This window comes from Notamacropus eugenii, chromosome 1 (assembly GCF_028372415.1).
Source record: "Notamacropus eugenii isolate mMacEug1 chromosome 1, mMacEug1.pri_v2, whole genome shotgun sequence".
NCBI lineage: Eukaryota > Metazoa > Chordata > Mammalia > Diprotodontia > Macropodidae > Notamacropus > Notamacropus eugenii.
The window spans coordinates 97,812,640-97,831,659 of NC_092872.1; the positions used below are offsets into that span (position 1 = coordinate 97,812,640).

The following is a 19,020-nucleotide window of genomic DNA, read 5'->3' on the forward strand; positions in this document are numbered from 1 at the left end:
GCCAGACTGTGGAAGTGGCTGGATTACCAGGCTAAATCATATACATATATATATATATATAATTCACTGTTGTTGTTCAGTGAGTGTCTGAGTGTCTGAGATTTAAACTGAAGATGAGTCTTTCTGACTCCAGGCCTTGTCATCCCATCCATTGTACCACCTTGCTGTCTTATTCAATGAAGGCAAATCATTTTGATGAGGGTTATGATTTAGATGATGCAACAGAACTAGGATATGAACCCAAATCCTTGTTCTCCAAATCCAGTTCTCTTTCCTGTACAGATATCTAAATAAGCATGGTGGCAGGCATGGATCTGGCATTGTGTATCAGATAGCCTCATTGCAATGATAAGCAAAGAATGAAGAGTCAGTGTCTGACATGCTCTGTCCCCAAAATCTTAGCTCAGTTTTGAGCTTTAACAATTTCAGAAAAACAAATGCTACAAACTTAGAGAAAATGCAGTTTGAAAGTTTAATCATTTTAATATTTAGTTCAAAAGTTTTGCATGATTTTTTCAATTTAAACTTAATTTTATGATTATACTCTTAAATGAGTGAATTGGTAGATGAACTCTTGTGACTTGGTAAGGGAAGAAAGGGAAACTGGGGAAGAGTAAATATTTATATAATACCTACCATGTGCCAGGCACTGTTCTAAATACTTTTCAAATATAACCCACTTGAGTCTCACAACAACTCTGGGAGGTAGGTCTATTATTATCCCCATTTTATAATTACAGTAACTAAGGCCAACAGAGATTAAGTGACTTGCACAGGATAACATAGCTAGTATGAGTCTCAGGCTGGATTTGAACCCAGATTTCCCTAACACCTGGCCCAGTTACTCTATCCACTGCACTATTTAGATGCTTGGATACTTCAATCACCTGATTATCTCCATTAGACTTTTTCTGGCAGTCTCATCAGAACCATCACATGTGCATCAAAACGTCATTCTTTGGATGATCTTCAGGCTAAGATTACAAACTCAGTCCTTTTTATCACTGATTAAGCAGCTGATGAAAGTTTTTAGAAAGTTCAAAAAGTGATAAATATAAGACATAAGACAATGGCTATGCTGAATTTTAATTAGACAAGTATTTAAAAATTGTAAATAATTCACTTTTCAAAATTTTTTTAAGTTTGTAGCATTTAGACTTCTGAAGTTATTGAAATTTAAAATTGCCCCAAGATTTTTGGGGTAAATTACATAGGCAAAGAAGCCAACTAAGGATGGAAGGAGAGGTAAAGCTACAACACTCACAATGTTGAGGTCTTAATCTTTTTTCCTTTTTGGCCAGTGGAAGCATTGACAGTTTTCTCCATTGTTCTGACTTTGGGGCCCCTGCTGTTCTAGAGCCCCCTACACACTGTTTTGCAAACTTGGAGGAGTAAGCAATGGTGATAAGTGTGTTTCAAAGCCAATTGAAAACTGTCTTTTTAAATTGTGTTGGCTATGCTTAATCCTCAGTCTTCCATGCCTAGAGAAGGGGTGCTTGGTGGCAGGCATTCGGACCTAGAAGAATGAATGAATGGGTGAATGAAAATTATGCTCAACATATAAAGGGTAATTCCAGCTGTTGCTGACTGGCCACAAGCCTCCTGATGTTATCTCTTGAAACTTTGCTAAATAAACAGTCGATCCGTTATTCAGCCCACACTTGAAGCTTTTACAGATTGATGGCACCAGCTATCATCTTCACTTCACTGTCAGAGCTGTCTAGATTCCAAGGTCACTTTTGTGACACAATGAGGCATTATGCTAGTCTTTTAATAGAGGGTTACATGGACATGCCTATTGAATTATCTTGTTCTAATCCCCGTCTCTTTATGTTTATTGATTTCTATTTCAAATTTTTGATCTGTTCACCTAAGAATTTATATTTATATATATACACACACACACATATGTTATGTGTGTATATATACATATATATGTATACTTCTTTTAAGTTTTATAGAATATAACACCCAATCAGAGATTCAGAAAAGCTAATGTTAGTGTGTTTTCACTGAATTGCACAAAATAAGCTGTTTTTCTACACCTTCTCCCTAGGTTTTAGTTCAACTTTTTCAGCAGCAGAGGAAAGTATCATGATGTCAGCCTCTTCTGGACATGTCACCAAGAAGTATGAAGTCAGCAGCCAGGCAAGAATACTACGTTGTAGCTCTAATGACAGAAAAAGAAATAATTTGCTCCTGTTATGTGTCTGATACTCAGTTTAACTACATTCTCTGAAGAAAAAGAGGAAAAATGACTGTGACTATAAAAAAAGATGAATCATTGGGTTTAATAGTGAAACCCCAAAAGATGACAGCTCATTAACACCTTTAAAAAAAAAGAAATTTGTAGATTTTTTCTAACGATGACAAAGGGACATGTAATGTTATCCTTGCTGCTATTTATGTTGCTGGACTATAGATGAAGGGTTTTGTGTATGTGTGTAAAATGGAACTTTTCATTATAAACAGGGAACATTTTTAAGTGGAGAACATTTTGAAGTAACCAAAAACCCTTCCTGATTGGTAAGGAGGTTCATTCTCCTTTCACGAGAAATTTCATTTAACTTTTTTTTCAACCAAATAAACTTCTATTTAAGTATGATATAAGAAAGTGCCAGAAGCATAATCTTTCATGGTACCAGAAAAAACTCATACTATCCTAAATCAACTGTTTCTTCACTAATCAATGATAATGAGCAATTATCTTGGTAGTCTTAATAACCAAACTGAGGTAACCAAGTTTGGTCCCGTAAATTCCTTGGTCTTTAATATTGTTGGGTCAAAAAACAATATTCCTTCTTGGAGAGATAGAAGGGTAATTTATTTATCATAGATGTCTACCATCCATCTCTCCTGGAGCTTCATACCAAAATGTCGTATCCCCACACCTTACCAATAGCCAATCAGTTTATAGCCTTCCTGGCATTCAGCCTAGTGGACATAAACATGGTTTATCCTGGGTCAGCACTCCCAAATCAAGGTTTAGGGAACATGTTGATGAAGTATTTATTCTGTAAAGGGCTTAGGATATACAAGTGACAGGTGATAAAGTCTGAAACAGTTAGCCAGGTATTCCCCAAATGAAATGACCATGGCTTATAACAGATTGCCTAGTGCTAGTTCTGTTTGTGAACATGACATTTCTGACACTTAATTTCTATCACGGACAGGTTTTCCACGAGTGTTTTCTAAATCCATGTCATAATAGCGGAACCTGCCAACAAGTAGGACGAGGATATGTTTGCATCTGCCTTCCTGGATTTACAGGTAAATTAAAATTTCATTTTATATGTAATTATGCAAAAATGTTGCCTGGAGCATGAGATAAAAACACTCTGACAAATTAAGCATAATGCAAATTATAAGGGATTATTTTAGAACATGCATAAACATTCCAGTCTGATAAACAAAATAAATTGGGTGCAGCTTCATGTTGGGGAGAGGGTGCATAAAGGAATCAAACCCTATTTATATTTCAAGTTCTATCATTTTGTTTCTCAGTGTGTCAGGGAAAGCTTAAGGTTTTTGTTCCAATACAGACCAAATTTACATGTGCTGATTCTGTAAAAAACTATTGACCCACAAGTAGAGCATCAACCAAACAAAGTATAGTTACACACATATACGTGTATATGTATACATAAATAAAATCAAAAGAAAAATAACACATTAGAAAGTGTTTACAAATATTATAGATAAAAAGTTGATAAAATTATAAATAAAAAATTGTAAATAAACAAATAAAAGTTGATAAAATTATAGATAAAAAATTGATAAAATAAGGAATTTTTACAAACATTACATAGTAAATCCCAGTTGCTAATAGATAAAGACTATAAACAGCTATGAAGAGAGGGAGAATTAGAAAAACAGTGTGATATAGTTGATGGAGAGCTAGCCCCAGAACCAGGGAGAGCTTACGTCAAGTCCTGCCTCTGACACTTACTGGCTGTGAGACCCTGAACAAGTCATTCGACCACACGTGTCCCAGGAAGTCTCTAGGATTATAAATTTCTGAGTAGGTACTTATATATATTGACGGAAGAAGCTTCCTCACTGGGAGTTTCCTACACCAAGGAATTCACAGGTTGGTCTAAAAAGAAGAAGAAAAATCATTGTTAATAATCACTTGAAAAATTGTCAACTTCACTAATGTTCAGAGACACAAATTCAGACAACCTGGAAGTACCAACTCCATACCTATAATCTTAGCAAAAATAGTGAAGGGTAGTGCTGGCAGGCCTGTGGAGGAACAGTCCTTGCTAGTCCTTGCTAGTAGAGTTGCAAATTATAAGAATCTTTATGGAAAGTAACGTGGCAGTAAATAGTAAGACTTATAAAAATAATTATCTTTGATTCAAGAATTCTGTTGTTGGGAATGTATACTCTTAAGTATACATTAAGTATACAGCTGTCTATTCCAAGATTTTAATAGTGACACTATTTTGCAACATTATTACAAAAAAAAGGAAATAAACCTAAATGGCAAATGATAGGGACATGGTTAAATAACTTGTTTTGTATTAATGTAATAAGATGATATAATGCAATTAAGATCAATAAGTATAAGAAATATGAAAAGTATGGAGACACCTATGTGAAACCATTTAAAGCAAAGAAGAAAATGTAGGACCACTAAAAAAAAGAAAAGGGAATGGAAATATCTGAACAAAGAATCCTGATGGAGACAGAGGGAGTAACTGAGAAGTCATGACATTATGCATTGAAAAGGATTTATTTAAACATATAGTTACAAAGCAATTTTAATTCACAGTGTGGATTTTTAATATTAAATTTATGATAAATTATAAAAAATGATCTTTAGGATTATTGAGAACAAAGGACAATTGTATATGCGTTATTTTCAGGTGGAATGTATTTTCTCTTTATTGTCGTAAGTTGTAAAGAGACATCATGCGGATGTGTGGATAGGGTGCTATACTTTGGAGTCCAGAAAAAGTGGATTTAAGCCCAGTTTCTGAAGTCATTACCTGGGTGACCCCAGGCAAATCACTTAACTAGTATGTACCTCAAGTAACCATAGCACTTATCTATGAAGTCATAAACAGGGTTGGAATCTTGCAAAGGCGTATCACGCTTAACTATGTCTACATCAAGAATTGCATTTATATTTTGTTTTATTTTTAATCAATCTTTTACTTACAACCAGTGCTAGAGACAAGCATGAACAAGTCTAGAGTACAAAAAGAAGAAGACCCCAAAATGTAATTTTTAAAACAAAATTATAATTTCTAAATGACTTACTTTGTTGTAAGTTGTGAGACCGAATCAGATCAGAATAAAAGAAAGACTCATTGGCCAACTCTCTAAAGATTTTTTTTGGGGGAAAACAGAACCAGAAGTAATGTAGGATGAAATATATGGGTTATATTAAGATCTGCATCAGTGCAGAGAGTACCCAAATCAGTGAAATTGGAGATCTTTCAAGTAGCGAATGTCGTAAGAGACAAACGCATCTTTTCCCCGTTGCCCCAAGTCAGTATAAATGCATTTGTGCAAACTTAGGATTGCATACCCACTCCTCTTGGATCTTGTCCTCAAAACTATAATTGTGCTTTAGCCTCAGCTATTGGCATATCTTCCAGGGGAAAATATATTGATACCTCATATCAAAATGCTATGAGAGCTTTTGATAAGAAAAAGTCAACTTGAAAGAAATCACATTATAAATAGCAAAGGAGAAACTTGAGAAAAAGGAAATGGAAACAATCATAATTAACATGTATATATCAGCATAAGGTAAAGAATTTTCTCTGTATTCTCTCATTTGATCCTCATGAATTGGGCGATATTCTTACGCACATTTTGAAGATGAGGAAAGTGAGGTTCACGCAGGTAAAGTCACTTGCCAAGTTCATATGGCTAGTAATTGTCTGAGGCTGGATCTGAACTCAGGTCTTCCTGACTCCTCTAGGCCACAAGCTGCCTCAGAGCCCTTTGAACTAGATATCTGTACAAACAGAAACAGGTAAATCAGAAAGTAATCGTGGCAATCCCGAAGGCCACCGCTGCCCACTTGGGTGAATGGGAAACGATAACATTTGGCCTCAAATGTTCTTGATCCTTTCTGTTTCTTGTCAGTCACAGATTCTGAGAGGATGTTTCCTCATTTGTAAAATGGAGATAATTATAGTTATACTCCCTATTTCTCAGAGTTGTAAAGAAATACAGTGTGACATAGAAATAGTTATAGGAATGGGAGAGATAGAGAGAAAGCATGGTGACAGGAAAGACTGTTAGACTTGGAGGTGGAACCCCTCAGTTTGAGTGCTGGCTCAGCCAAATACCAGCTTATGACCTTGAACATGCCATTCGCCTTCTCTAAGACTCCATTTCCCCTTTCTGTAAAATGGGGGTGAGGATATTTCCATACCCTACCTCATGGGGTGACAACAGTGTTTTGTAAACTGTAAAGCTCCATATTATCGTCTCTTGCCCCCAATGCTGTTTGTTTTGCGTTGCAGGCTTAAAGTGTGAAGTAGATGTGGATGAGTGCAGTTCATCACCCTGCTTCAACAATGGAGTGTGCAAAGATGGCACTGCCATGTTCACTTGTCAGTGCCCAGCAGGTTACACAGGTAATGGAATAAGTTTTTTTCAAATACAGGGCATTGCTGACATAAAGTGTAAATGCATTCCAAAAAAGAATATTTCTGAGTTGGTCTTTCGTGTTTTTTACAATTTTGTGTCAAGAAGCATGGCTTCCTATTTTAAATTACTCTGAATCTTTTATTACTTTTTCTTTTTAAAGAGAAGAGCAAAGTGTCTCTTATGAGGCTACTTGACTCTACTTCAAATATATTTTTTTAATTCCCCAAGGTGCCTACATGCATGCATTTATCTCACCACACAGCATAGCCTCCAGGCACTTTATACGCCATTTCTCATTCCTAGGGCTTTGCATTCTTTCCACGTCTAAGGGTTATTTTCCTCACCTTTACCACAATATATCATTTTACTTAACTCATTTATTTCTGCTTTGCTTCCTAGACTGGAGAGATTTTCATCTTCCACCCTTATTAAAATAGTTTGGCTCACAAGGATTTGTAACATGGTAGCTGTTTCTGTTTAGTTCTATTTTAACTGTAGTTAGGGTGTTGGCAATGGAATTATTGAAATAAGATATGATTTTATAACTATGAGAATATAGTTTAAGTATAGATTTTTAAGTGCCATGTGGTCTACTTTGTAATATCCTTTTAATATATAATATATAGTACATTGTATCATATATTATAAAATATCATATACAATAGAGTAGTCTACTATATGTTCTAAAATATAATATACTATAAAATGTAATATATTATATTATATGTTTTTAAAATGTAACAATATATCTTAAAGATTTTTTCAAGGGATCAGGTTTTTGAAACAAAATAATTTAGAAGAAAAGTAGAACTATAGATGTATGAGAGAAGATTAAACAATCTTTCTATCGTCGTTATAACCACATATTTGAATCCACCCTGAATTTATATTTCTCTACTTGGAGGCCACATAAAAATAGGGACTTTCATTTGGGAGATGTCAGCCTTCGCAAATGAATTTCCTTAGCAAAGGCTAGGAAAAGTAATTCATCTACTAGATCACAGATTCAGACCTTGAAGGGACTTTAGAAGTCGTTTGTCACAAATCTCTCATTTTCCAGATGATTCAGAGAACTTAACTGACTTGTTCCAAGTTGTACAGTTATAATGGACAGAGCTAGGATTAAATTCTGGTATTCTACTATTTTTTCCATTGTACAACACCAAAGCATTCACTCAAGTAAATTAAACCTAATTATCTTTTCTAATGAAAGTTCCTCTCTCCTTCCTCTTCCCCCTCCTCTTCCTCTTTTCCCTCTCCCCTTCTTTCTTTTTCCTCCTCCCTCCCTACCACTCTCTTCCTCTTTCTCCTTCCTGTCCATTTTTCCCTCTTTCCCCCCTTTGTCTCCCTCTTCTTTTCCCTCTCCCTTTCCTCTTTACTTCCCTCCCTACCCCTTCCCTTTCCTCCTCCTTTCTTTTTTTCCTTTCTCTTCCTCTCCCTCTCCCCTTCCCTGTCTTCCTCCCTCTCCCTTTCCCCTCTTTTCTCCTTTTCCTTTCCCTTCCCTCTTTCCCAGAATTCTGTTATTATCTTGTCCTAACTGATCCTTTTCCTGGCTTTATATGGCACTGCTGATTTGATATTTTCATATATGCTATATGCCAGTAAAGCTTCATTGATTTCGTCATGCATGTGTACAGTGTATCCAAGTACACCGTTATTCTTTCACATTTGTAGGCATTTTCATATTTGCTCACACTATCATTATCAGCATGTGGAGCAGAGCCCTGCTGACATTGTGAAAAGCTAATTTATAGAGCTCTCGGCAACTTCCATTTTATGGGAGGAAACTTCCTTTTCCCCTGCCCAGGTTTGAAATTCCATTTTTGTTGGCATATCCTTTTAACTTTTTCTGTGGCATGGACGACTGTGTCAGTCTGGATTGACCTATGGACTGCTTCACAGAATAATATTTTTAAATAATTGAAGGAAATAATAAATTGCCATTGGAGTTTAGTGAAAAATGAACATGTAATTTTTTTCGATCCAGGGTCATAGACCCCCTGAAATCTATCCACAGAGCCCCATGTTTAGAAGTCCTTCTCTAGCCTAACTTCCCTATTCTACAAATGAGAAAACTGAGACCCAGGATTATGCAGAAGCAGAATTATCATGGCCAAAACATTCATCACCAGAGAGTCAGCCTTCTAATAATGAGCTGCTCTCCACTTAGTTAGACTGGTCTTTGGCTGGCAGACATGCTCTTCATTGCCAGGCCTGTGTAGAAAGATTTCCAGCTTAGTAAGATCTTCCAGAGCTTATGATTTGTTGGCACAGCCTTCCAGAATCCAAGGTCACCTCCATGCCACAGTGAGGCATCAGAGAAGGACATCAGTGCAGGATGCATTCAAGTGCAATCAAGACTCTCTCTCTAATTCATGGTTCCTCACATTTGTTGTGCCATGGGGCACACATCTTGGCAGTCAGGTGAAGTCTATGGACCTCTTCTCAGAAGAATATTTTTAAATGCATAGGCTTACAAAAGAAACCAATTATATTGAAATACATTCATCAAAATACACATTCACAAAGAAGTGCTATGTCTAATTGCAATACAGATCAGAAGTTCATACTCTATTTTTGCAAGAAAATGAAGCTCGCACTTAGTTTTACCACCGCCACCATCAAAATTTTTGACAAAATGGAATGTGCTCTTAGAAAATGTTTTTGATGATGTCAGTTAGCAAATTCTCACATCAAAGACAAAGCTAGTAATATCCCTAAGAACGTGGAGATTCTCCAGATGCTCTAATCCACAGATGATGCGCTGATTGTACAGAGGTCCCAATATGACTAAGCCTCCTCAGTAATCTATTTACTTAAAATAAATCTGTCTAACTGTTCATGCAAAAAAAAATGATGAGAGATGTCATTGACCAGATGAGGACACAGTTGCATAAGCAGTCCCTTATTTTAACTGACTCATTGGCCAAACTAGTGGGCCAGGTGACTCTCTAAGACTAAAATTAGAGGAGGCACAAACGTATATTAGTAAACAAAGTTTATAAGGGACCTCCCTATACCAGTAAAATAACTGATCCAATTCATATTCCTAAACACACACGCACGCACGCACACACACACACACACACACATCCATGTTCAGTGAGAGAGAGGGGCAATCTGCCAGGGCCTCAAGGCTCCATGTGACTCCCAAAGGGCTGCATTGAGGACCTAGAGGACCACATGTGGCCTTGATTCCACAGCTTCCCCACTCTTGTATTAGAGCCAAGATCCAAAATCTCATCTTCTTAAAACTAGCATTTTCTTGGAGGTGAATATTAGAACAAGATGTCAACAGAATCAGAATTGTAAGTGACTAAAAAAACAAACAAAAAATATTGGATGGCGAGTATGAGTAGGCTGGAATGTATTGTGAATTATGGTTTGCATTTAATAAATTAAATGTTGCTAAAGAAAAAAATAAATAAACAGCAAGGTAGAAATGGTGGTGATGATCCCTATATCTGTAGTGAAAAGTTGGAAGAGTTTCCATATGCTGGGAAAACTGATGAATATTAGAAGGTTTGGGAAAAACACTTATTTTCTTGCTTTTTCGTGGATAGCATCTTTATCATTAGTATTTACCTTCTCCAACAGAGATGGACTCAAAGGGTTGCTCTTTCATGAGACTAAATCATGAACTCATTTCTAAGAGGCTGCAAGGTCCCTTCTAACTTGAATAATACATGAAAATATGAACAGTCTCCACTAGTGACTATGTGCCATATGATGAGATGACTTGAGAATACTCACATATTGACTCTTTTCTTAAAGTTATCATGTACTCAAATAGCTGGTAGCCTCCATGGTACAAGTACCATGAAGCCTATTTTTAGGCAGTAGAATCCCAGAATTTACCTACTCCCTGCAGATTTTTCTAGATAAACCTAGGGCTTCATTCCTAGGGTAAAGAATTGCTGACTCCACCCCCAAAGCTTAGAGAGAAGCCTTTGGTATAAATTGACTGACTTAACAGTGCTTTACAATAAGATTGTAAACAAAGCATGTGAAGAAAGGATGTTTCTTGAAAGTTTTCAAGTTAATAGAACTTTAGCTTTAATGTCTTCATCATCTTAATTGACTTAAATCAAAGGTATATATTGATAAATATTTGTGGATACTTTAGTCTACCTCTTTCTTTCCAGAAGCAAAGCATTTTATATTATCTTTGACACATTTTTTCTTATCCAGATTATAGCTAGCCTATTTGTAATGGAGGCCTGGCCAATAAAGATCTTCCAGTACTCATGCCCAGAAGGAGCTTTACCCAGTCTTCTTCATCTTGACCACCTAGCTGTGCTATATACATACATAGATCAGTTCTCCATTACACCTAATTATGCAGTCCTTACATATTTGTACACGTCTTATCATTCCTGCTTGATTATAATCTCCAAAAGGGCATAAACGATGTCTTATTTATCTTTCTATCTCTCCTAGCAACTAGCATAATGTGGTACACATAGTAGGCACATGGTAAAAGTAGGTGGGGCTGTTTCAAATTTCTAATGAACATCCTTTGCAGGTCAGTTCTGCGAGGGAAATATAAATGAATGTCGATCCAATCCATGTTTAAATAAAGCCACTTGCATCGATGGTATTGATGGATATCACTGCTCGTGTGTGAGGGGATTCAAAGGTAAGCTTTTGAACGTTTATAGCATTTCTGTTTGCTTATGATTTTTTTTCTTTACATTCATGGGTAGACTTTTTTGACATTTTTTTAAAAATGATGGCTTAAAGTCACACAAGTTGACCAGCTTCTTACAATTTAAACTGAATTTTTGTACTTTAAGATGGATGAATGCAAGAGATGCTGTGTATGAGATGCAGAATCGAGGTGACACATGCAAAGCTAAAGATGAGAGATAAAAATAACTGATGTGATCATTAGTCTTTGCCAAGGAATCTGAGGATACAAACTGAAGGCTTTTTCCAAAACAGTTATAGATTAATAAGACTGCTGATTTGAATTCTCACATAGCAACTATAGGCCAATTGATGAGAGCTACTTCATTTGTTGTAAATGATATTCAGAGGGCTATTGATTCTGTGTTAGAAGGGTCCTCACAACTCAACAGAGAAGACCATTGACCTAAAACCGCAGAGATTTGTTTTAGTTCTCTCATTTTACAGATATGGAAACTGAGGCCCAGAGACTTCTGGTTTGCCTCAAGGAACATAAGTAATAAGTGGCAGGGCCAGAATTTGAAATTGTCATTTGATTCTCCTGTTTTTCTCTTACCACTTTTTGAAACTACCACCTTTTCTCCTGTCCTGATGTAGCTTTTCAAGAAGGCAGACATCCCCCTGCCCCAGCCCTAGGACCCAATAAAATAAAGCGTCATCAGGCCATCACCATCATGATGATAAAGCATTTATTAAACAGGCATTGTGTTAGTCACTGAAGATATACTGCCTCCAAGGAATATAGAATCTAGTTGGGGAGAAAATGCATATATGGAAAAGAATAACAAAACATAGAATTTGCTTTCAAATAAGTGTTTCAGCAGTTAAAGAGAGAGACAGTTGGAGAGAAAGAGAGAGGTTGGTGGCAAGGGAAGTTTGAAGAGGGTCACAGAGGAAAGATGACAGTGGGGCTGATCATGCCCATCTTCCAGGTATGAGTCATCCTTGACTCTTCCCTCTCCTCTCAATTCCCTTCCCCCAGATTCAGCCAGTTGCAAAATGCTCACGATTCTACCTTCCACAATATATTTCATCTGACCCCTCCTTCCAACTTTCACTGTAGCTATCCTCTTTCATATCTCCATTATCTTACGCTTAGGCTGTTGTAACAACCTCTTAACTTCTCTTCCTGTCTCCAGCATTTTCCCTTTTCTAATCTATCCATTCCATTGTCTTAATAATTTCCTAATGCACCATCCTGGTCATGCTACTTCTGTGCTCGAAAGTCTTCAATGGCTACCCACTGAACCAGACTACTACTGATCTTGTCATTCGAAACCTCCTAGAGTCTTGTTCTAACCTAAATTTCCACTCTTAGATCCAAGATGGCATGGTACAGTGGACAGACTGTTGGACTTGGTATTGGGAGGACATGAGTTCAAAGCCCACCTAAGATGCTTCCTAGCTCTGTGACTCTGAGCAAGTTATATAGAACTCCCTTGGACATATCTACTAAGTCATACATAAGCTATGATCTGGGTTGATTGAAGGAATGCCACACCAGGAGTCCTTGGAGTTTCTTCTCCCAATGAAACCACAGATCCTTTTTGTATTTCAGTATCTCACAATATCTTTCCCCCACAATATTTTTCCCCCCAAAAAATTGGACCAACCATTGTCCTTTAGGTCCATCATGTTCTCTCACACCATCCATCACCCATGCCCTAAATGGACCCTTTCTCCCTCCATTCAGTTCTGTTAAAATAGTGTCTTACTTCAATGGTGCTGCCTCTTTCAAGAAGCCAGCTGTGACTCCTGTACCTAAATCTACTTTCTCCCACCACAGATGATGAAATACATTTTCTGGACGACCTATCCTTTGTGCTAATCACACCTTGTCTTATCTAAGGGTTATTTAGAAACACATCCTATTCTCTTCCAATTTTCATTAGATGTGAGCAACTTGAGCTCATTTCATCTTTGTATCTTAACTAACAAGTACAGTGGTTTTCGTGAAATGAGTACTTAATAGAAGCTTATTGAAGTCCTAGATCATTAAAGAACTAGATTGTGCCTCATTAGATATGTTAGTAAGCTCATTTATGGAGCACTTTACAGGTACAAAGTACTTTCAAGTACACTGTCTCAGTAGTCTGAGTTTTATTATCCTCATTCTGTGGATGAAGAAACAAGTTTAAAGAGGTAAATTTGGAGAAGTTAAGTGACTTGCTTCAAGGTCACACAATCTGCAGATGATAGACTCAGATTGTTGGACTTGGGGTTGGGAGGATATGGGTTCAAAGCCCCTAAAGTACTTATTAACTCTGTAACTCTGGACTTAAACCCAATTTCAGACTCCACATTCAGTGTTCTATTGGCTACATATAGTCACTTAGCTTCTTTGTCCTTGGTTTTAAAATTGCCAATCTATTTATATTGTTTTATTAAAATTGTATTATAATATTATATTCACATGTATAATAAAATTAAATTTTTATTTAAATTATTTTATTAAAATATTTTACTACAATTATCAGAATATCAGCAGCAACAGTGTCATCTTGTTCTTGTCTTTTTAAATGATGTTCCAATAGAAACTGTCCGGGGACAACTTACTGTAATGTGTGTGTAGATGCACATACACACACACACACACACAAATATATATATATATATCTGTATATATAACATTCTGCAGACTATTGACAGATGTTGTTATTGTCATAAATTATTATTATTCCTTCAACCATCATTTTCTTATCCCTCCCTGGCAGGCATTCACTGTGAAACAGAAGTCAATGAATGCCAATCAAACCCATGTTTGAACAATGCAGTTTGTGAAGATCAGATAGGGGGGTTCTTGTGCAAATGCCTTCCTGGTTTTTGGGGTACCCGGTGTGAAAAGGATGTGGATGAATGTCTCAGTAGTCCCTGCAAGAATGGAGGAACCTGCAAGGACGGCATCAATGGCTTCAGGTAAAAAGCCAGAACTGGTTAATTTCATGAAATAGCACATGAAGGATTTAGGTTGCTTTTGTGCTTGCCAAAATGTTCTTGTCTTTGACTTGTCTTTCCTTTCAAGTACTTTCCTAGGATGAGGAGTAGACAGACACAATTTAAATCTGTGAATTAATTTTCTGTTCATTCTCAAGATTTATCATTCCTGTATATGTCATCTTTTATAAATTCATTGAAAATATTTCTTTGTGAAAGTGATGACTAATTTTATTTTCTTAATATTATCACTTTTTTAATTTGATGGAGGTTTTTTTGGAGGGAGTGAGCATGGAGAATGAGAGAGGAGAGATCCATCCATGTACAGTATGTATTAATGTAATGCAATGTTTTCCTCTACTCATGCAAATTATGGTCCTTTCACACCCCCTCATTCTGTGCAAACTCTATGTTTTCTAAAAAATTTTAGTTCCATCTGGTTCAGATTTATTCTCTACATTCTCTTTATTGATGTGACCCATGTTTAAATATATAGCGTAAACCGGTAACATATCTCTCTAGTTCATAGCTTCAGATATTTTAAATCATTCTTTCTAAGGTATAATAACTAGGTATCATAACTATCCATCATAATACATGACTTAATATATTATAAAATAAATTTGAGTTACTGTTGTTATTTTAAGGGGCAGGCTGAGTAAGAGGCAGCATAATATAATAGAAAGAGCACAGGAAAAGGTCATAGGACCTGGATTCAAATTTCAACTCTGCTCGTTACTATATTATATTCTTTGGTAAGCCATATAACTTCCTGGGGCTCCATTTCTTTAAACATAAATTGATGAGCTTTGACTTGGTTACTCTTAAAGTGTAATCCAATTATGATCAGATGATTTATCCAATATTAGATTATAAATTAAATATATATATGATTTTATTTTGTTTGGATTTTTATTTTACATATATTTATTAATATATGTGTGTATATAAAAAATTCCAGTGTTTCTGCTTTTGGTGTCATGTTTGCTACTTCTTTCTCCTTCATCGTGCATATCTGATCTGCTGCCCAGTCTTTCCCTCTCTTCCTTTATAACATCTCTCACATAGAACTCTTTCTTTATATATGCACAGTTAACACAAAAAGTTTGATTACTTACAGCCTGGTGGGCTGGACAATTTAAAGGTTCTCCTTGTATCATCTCTTTCCCTTCCACTTTGTTTTTCACATAGATGTCAATGTGATTTTCCTTAAGCTTAGATATTATATATTTTACATTTATTATGAATCAGGATTATTGAAGATTTTTGCTTCTCAGTGAATATATGGTGTATCTCGTGAGGCAGCTTCCTCATTGGATTTATGCATGTATTTCCTAATTCATAAACACATGACTGTATGACCAGCTGCTCTCAAGCTGTCTTCTTCCACCAACAAGCCTTAGCTGATCAGGAACCAAAATGGTCTTGGTCTCCTAGCACCACCTGGTGGCATTTATGGGAAATTGTCTAATTCAATGTCTTCAAATACTGTCTTCTCAAGGTGTTTTTACACACTTTGCTGCCCTACTTGATTCTGTCTTTCATTGCTCTTAATTCAATTAATTTCACCTCAAGCATTATCCTTCCTGCATGTGCATACACATTCAATCAAAAAAAAATGACTAAATTCATATCCATCCTCTCTTTAATCCCTTTCCTTTTCCCTTTTAGCATCAAAAACATTTCTTACCTCTTTTTTTTCTCCCCTAAACTGGTCATTCCATTTGCAAGCAAAAGAAAAAAATCATCTAAAGTAAAAACAAAGGGGAAGATATAGATATATCTATTCTATATCTATCTATATGTATATCTATATCTATCTATACATATATAATATACATACAAGGCACACGCAATACATGTACATATAGACATACATGTATATATACATGTGTGTAGATGTATATATGTATGTATGTACAAAGCAAACAACAAGAATTAATGTTGACAATCTTTATTGCCCTTAAAAGTATCTGGAAATCTACATAAGAATCTCTACAAAATTTCCCATCAATTCTCATCCTTCTCCAAGTGACCATGTTTTCCTTAACCACTGGCAGGTCAGATAAATAATAATCTATTTCTTTGGATCATATATTTAAAGCACCAGTGAACCTTAGAAGTTCTATAGTCCAAGTACATCATTTTATAAAAGAAGTAACTGAGGTTCGAAGGGACTAGATTACTTGCCCAAGGCAGACAGTTCATTAGAAGCAGAGCCAACACTGGACACATAGATCCTTTGACTCCAAATTCAGAACTGTTTCCACTGGATTTTCAATATTATTGAATTGTGGAACCATAGGAACAAAAGAACTTCAGAGGTCATCTCTCCCACCCTCCCACCCAGATCAGGAATTGCCCATGCATCATCCCTGACAGATTGTCATCCACACTGAACTTAAATATCTTTAGTCATGGAATTCAAGTCATTAGGCAGTCTATACTATCATCTTATCCCCAGTTCTAGCTACCTGAAAAGTCTTTAATATTGAACCAAAAATCTGCCTTCTTGTGACTGCTATAGATAGTTTCTGAAGAAACTTTTCAACATGACAAGCTTTCACATGTAGGAAGTCAGTGGTCTTGTCCCGCCTTGTCCTCAGAGTGAAGACCTTAAGCAACCTCTTGCCCCCCAATACGTTTATCTTTCCTTCACAGGATGTGATCCTAATCCTTTGCATTCTGAATTGCCCTCCTCTGGATCATACTACTTTGCCTTTTAAAATAATCACTCAGGGCAGAGTACCATGGGACTATATTCCATGACTGAGACATATTTTGATTTGATTTAGACCGTGTTAGCTTTAACAGCATTTATTTTTTTAATTTTTAAATAGGATACCGTATCAGTTGATTATATTGAACTTTTGGTCAAGTGAAACATCAAATTTTTTTATTCACATTAATTATTATCAGGTTTTCTTGAAATGGTAATTTATGCTATATATTTTGAATTCTCCCATGTTCTGCTGTGCACATAACATGTTTTCTTCCAATTTTATATTTGTTTTAATATATGTTCATATTTTTTCTTTTTCTTATTATGTATTTAAGGATTTTTTTAAATTTAAAAATAAATGAAAGTTTAAAAAAGGAAAGAAAGAAAGAAGGGCAATTAGGTAGCACAGTGGATAGAGCACCGTCCCTGGAGCCAGGAGGATCTAAGTTCAAATCTGACCTCAGACATGACACTTGCTAGCTCTGTGACCCTGAGCAAGTCATTTAACTCCAATTGCCTTGCCAAAAAACAAAACAAAACAGGGCTCTTCCATCTTGTATCTCCATAGTAAGTCTTGGTAAGCATGGAAAAGTCCAGATTAGCAATAGAAACAGAATATTATTTAGGAAAATTTCAGCAGTGGGTTTGGTAGTTGGTAGTACTGTGAATTCAGTGAATTACCTATGATTCCTGGAAGGGTCCTTGGAAAGATTTCAGGGATCCTAAGCAAAACCGTTGGTGCAGAGTAATTGAGATAAAAGGGTCAGGATATAGTTTTAGTTGAATAAGACAAAAAGACTCAACTTTTGGGTTGTGGTTGAGTCATTTCAGTCATGTCCAACTCTTCATGACCCCATCTGGGGTTTTCTTGGCAAAGAGACCAGAGTGGTTTGCCATTTCCTTCTCCAACTTATTTTACAGATGAGGAAACTGAGGCAAACAGGTTAAGTGACTTGCACAAGGTCACACAACTAGTAAATGTCTGAGGCCCAATTTGAACTCATGAAGATGAGTCTTCCTGACTCCTGGTCTGGCACTTTATCCACTGTGTCACCCAGCTGCCCTCAGCTCCTGCAACTAAGGCATAAAAAGCAACCATGTCTCAGTATGAAGAACAAGAAGCTACTATTCTAGAATTAGAATACTAGGTCACAGTGGACCCAGCAATAAAGGTGACTTGAGAAATAAATTGTTAATTAATTGTTGGGTAGATTGATCCATCTGAGAAACTATGTCTATTTATGTCTTCCTGGTCAACGGAATATTCATGGAGTCTAGTTAGCAGCTAAGTGACCTCCTCTGGATACATGTAGAACTTGTCTTTTGTTTTATATAAATTCAGGCAACTATTGACACTTATTTCTGCTAAATTTTATTTTATATTGGTTTTAATCTAGTGTTCCAGCTTGCCAATGTAATTTCAAATCCTGAGTCTGCCATTATATTAAATATTCCTTAGTTTTGTGTCCTATTTGATAACCATGTCCTTTCTGACTTTATCCAAATCTTTAATAAAAGTGTTGAATGGATCAGGGCCAAGTAGAAAGCCTTTTGACATTCCCCTAATCACTTTCCAAGTTGACATAGCTTTCTTTGAGTGTCACTACTCAGGGAGGTGCAGATGCACTAAGTAATATTCTCAACAGGGCAACACTATCTTATCCGCAAGGGTGTCATGATCAAAACAAATTGTTATGTTTTGCTGAAAACTAAAATAGACTATCATATTTCCTTCAATTACCAGTTTTTCAAAAAGAAATTAATTTAGTTTGGCTTTACCTCTTTTTAGTGTTCCTAGAGATTTTGCATTGCTTTCTAAATCCTTGCAAAACATCTATTTAATAATCTATTTCTAGAGGTCTTGATTTCTTTAAATGCCAAGAAAACAAAAAAATTTGAAATCTCTTTCTGTATTTCATATAAATGTCAAGAATTAATATTGAGGATCTTGAACTAGAATTTTCAAAGTGCACTGGGTTTTTAGAAATAAATTAGTATAATATTTTCCTGTTTCAGGTTTTTAGTTTCCTTTAATGATTAATAATGCAACAGTAGTGCTT

The 19,020-nt window shown here is 36.0% G+C and overlaps 1 protein-coding gene and 1 long non-coding RNA gene across 4 annotated transcripts in view; one reads left to right on the forward strand and one right to left on the reverse strand.

The window, feature by feature from the left end:
• SVEP1 (sushi, von Willebrand factor type A, EGF and pentraxin domain containing 1) overlaps positions 1-19,020 on the forward strand; it is a 321,762-nt gene that overhangs the window by 199,121 nt on the left and 103,621 nt on the right. For all 3 annotated transcript variants that reach the window (XM_072610622.1, XM_072610615.1, XM_072610607.1), the window contains exons 20-24: positions 2,057-2,148; positions 3,174-3,270; positions 6,489-6,602; positions 11,141-11,254; positions 14,019-14,220. In XM_072610622.1, coding sequence (XP_072466723.1) covers positions 2,057-2,148; positions 3,174-3,270; positions 6,489-6,602; positions 11,141-11,254; positions 14,019-14,220 — 619 coding nt within the window. The remainder of the gene's footprint in view (positions 1-2,056; positions 2,149-3,173; positions 3,271-6,488; positions 6,603-11,140; positions 11,255-14,018; positions 14,221-19,020) is intronic.
• LOC140505098 (uncharacterized) lies at positions 1,864-5,730 on the reverse strand. The gene is made up of 2 exons (XR_011967380.1): positions 3,950-5,730; positions 1,864-2,170 (listed from the first exon to the last, which is right to left on the reverse strand). It is a non-coding gene; the product is annotated as an uncharacterized lncRNA (long non-coding RNA).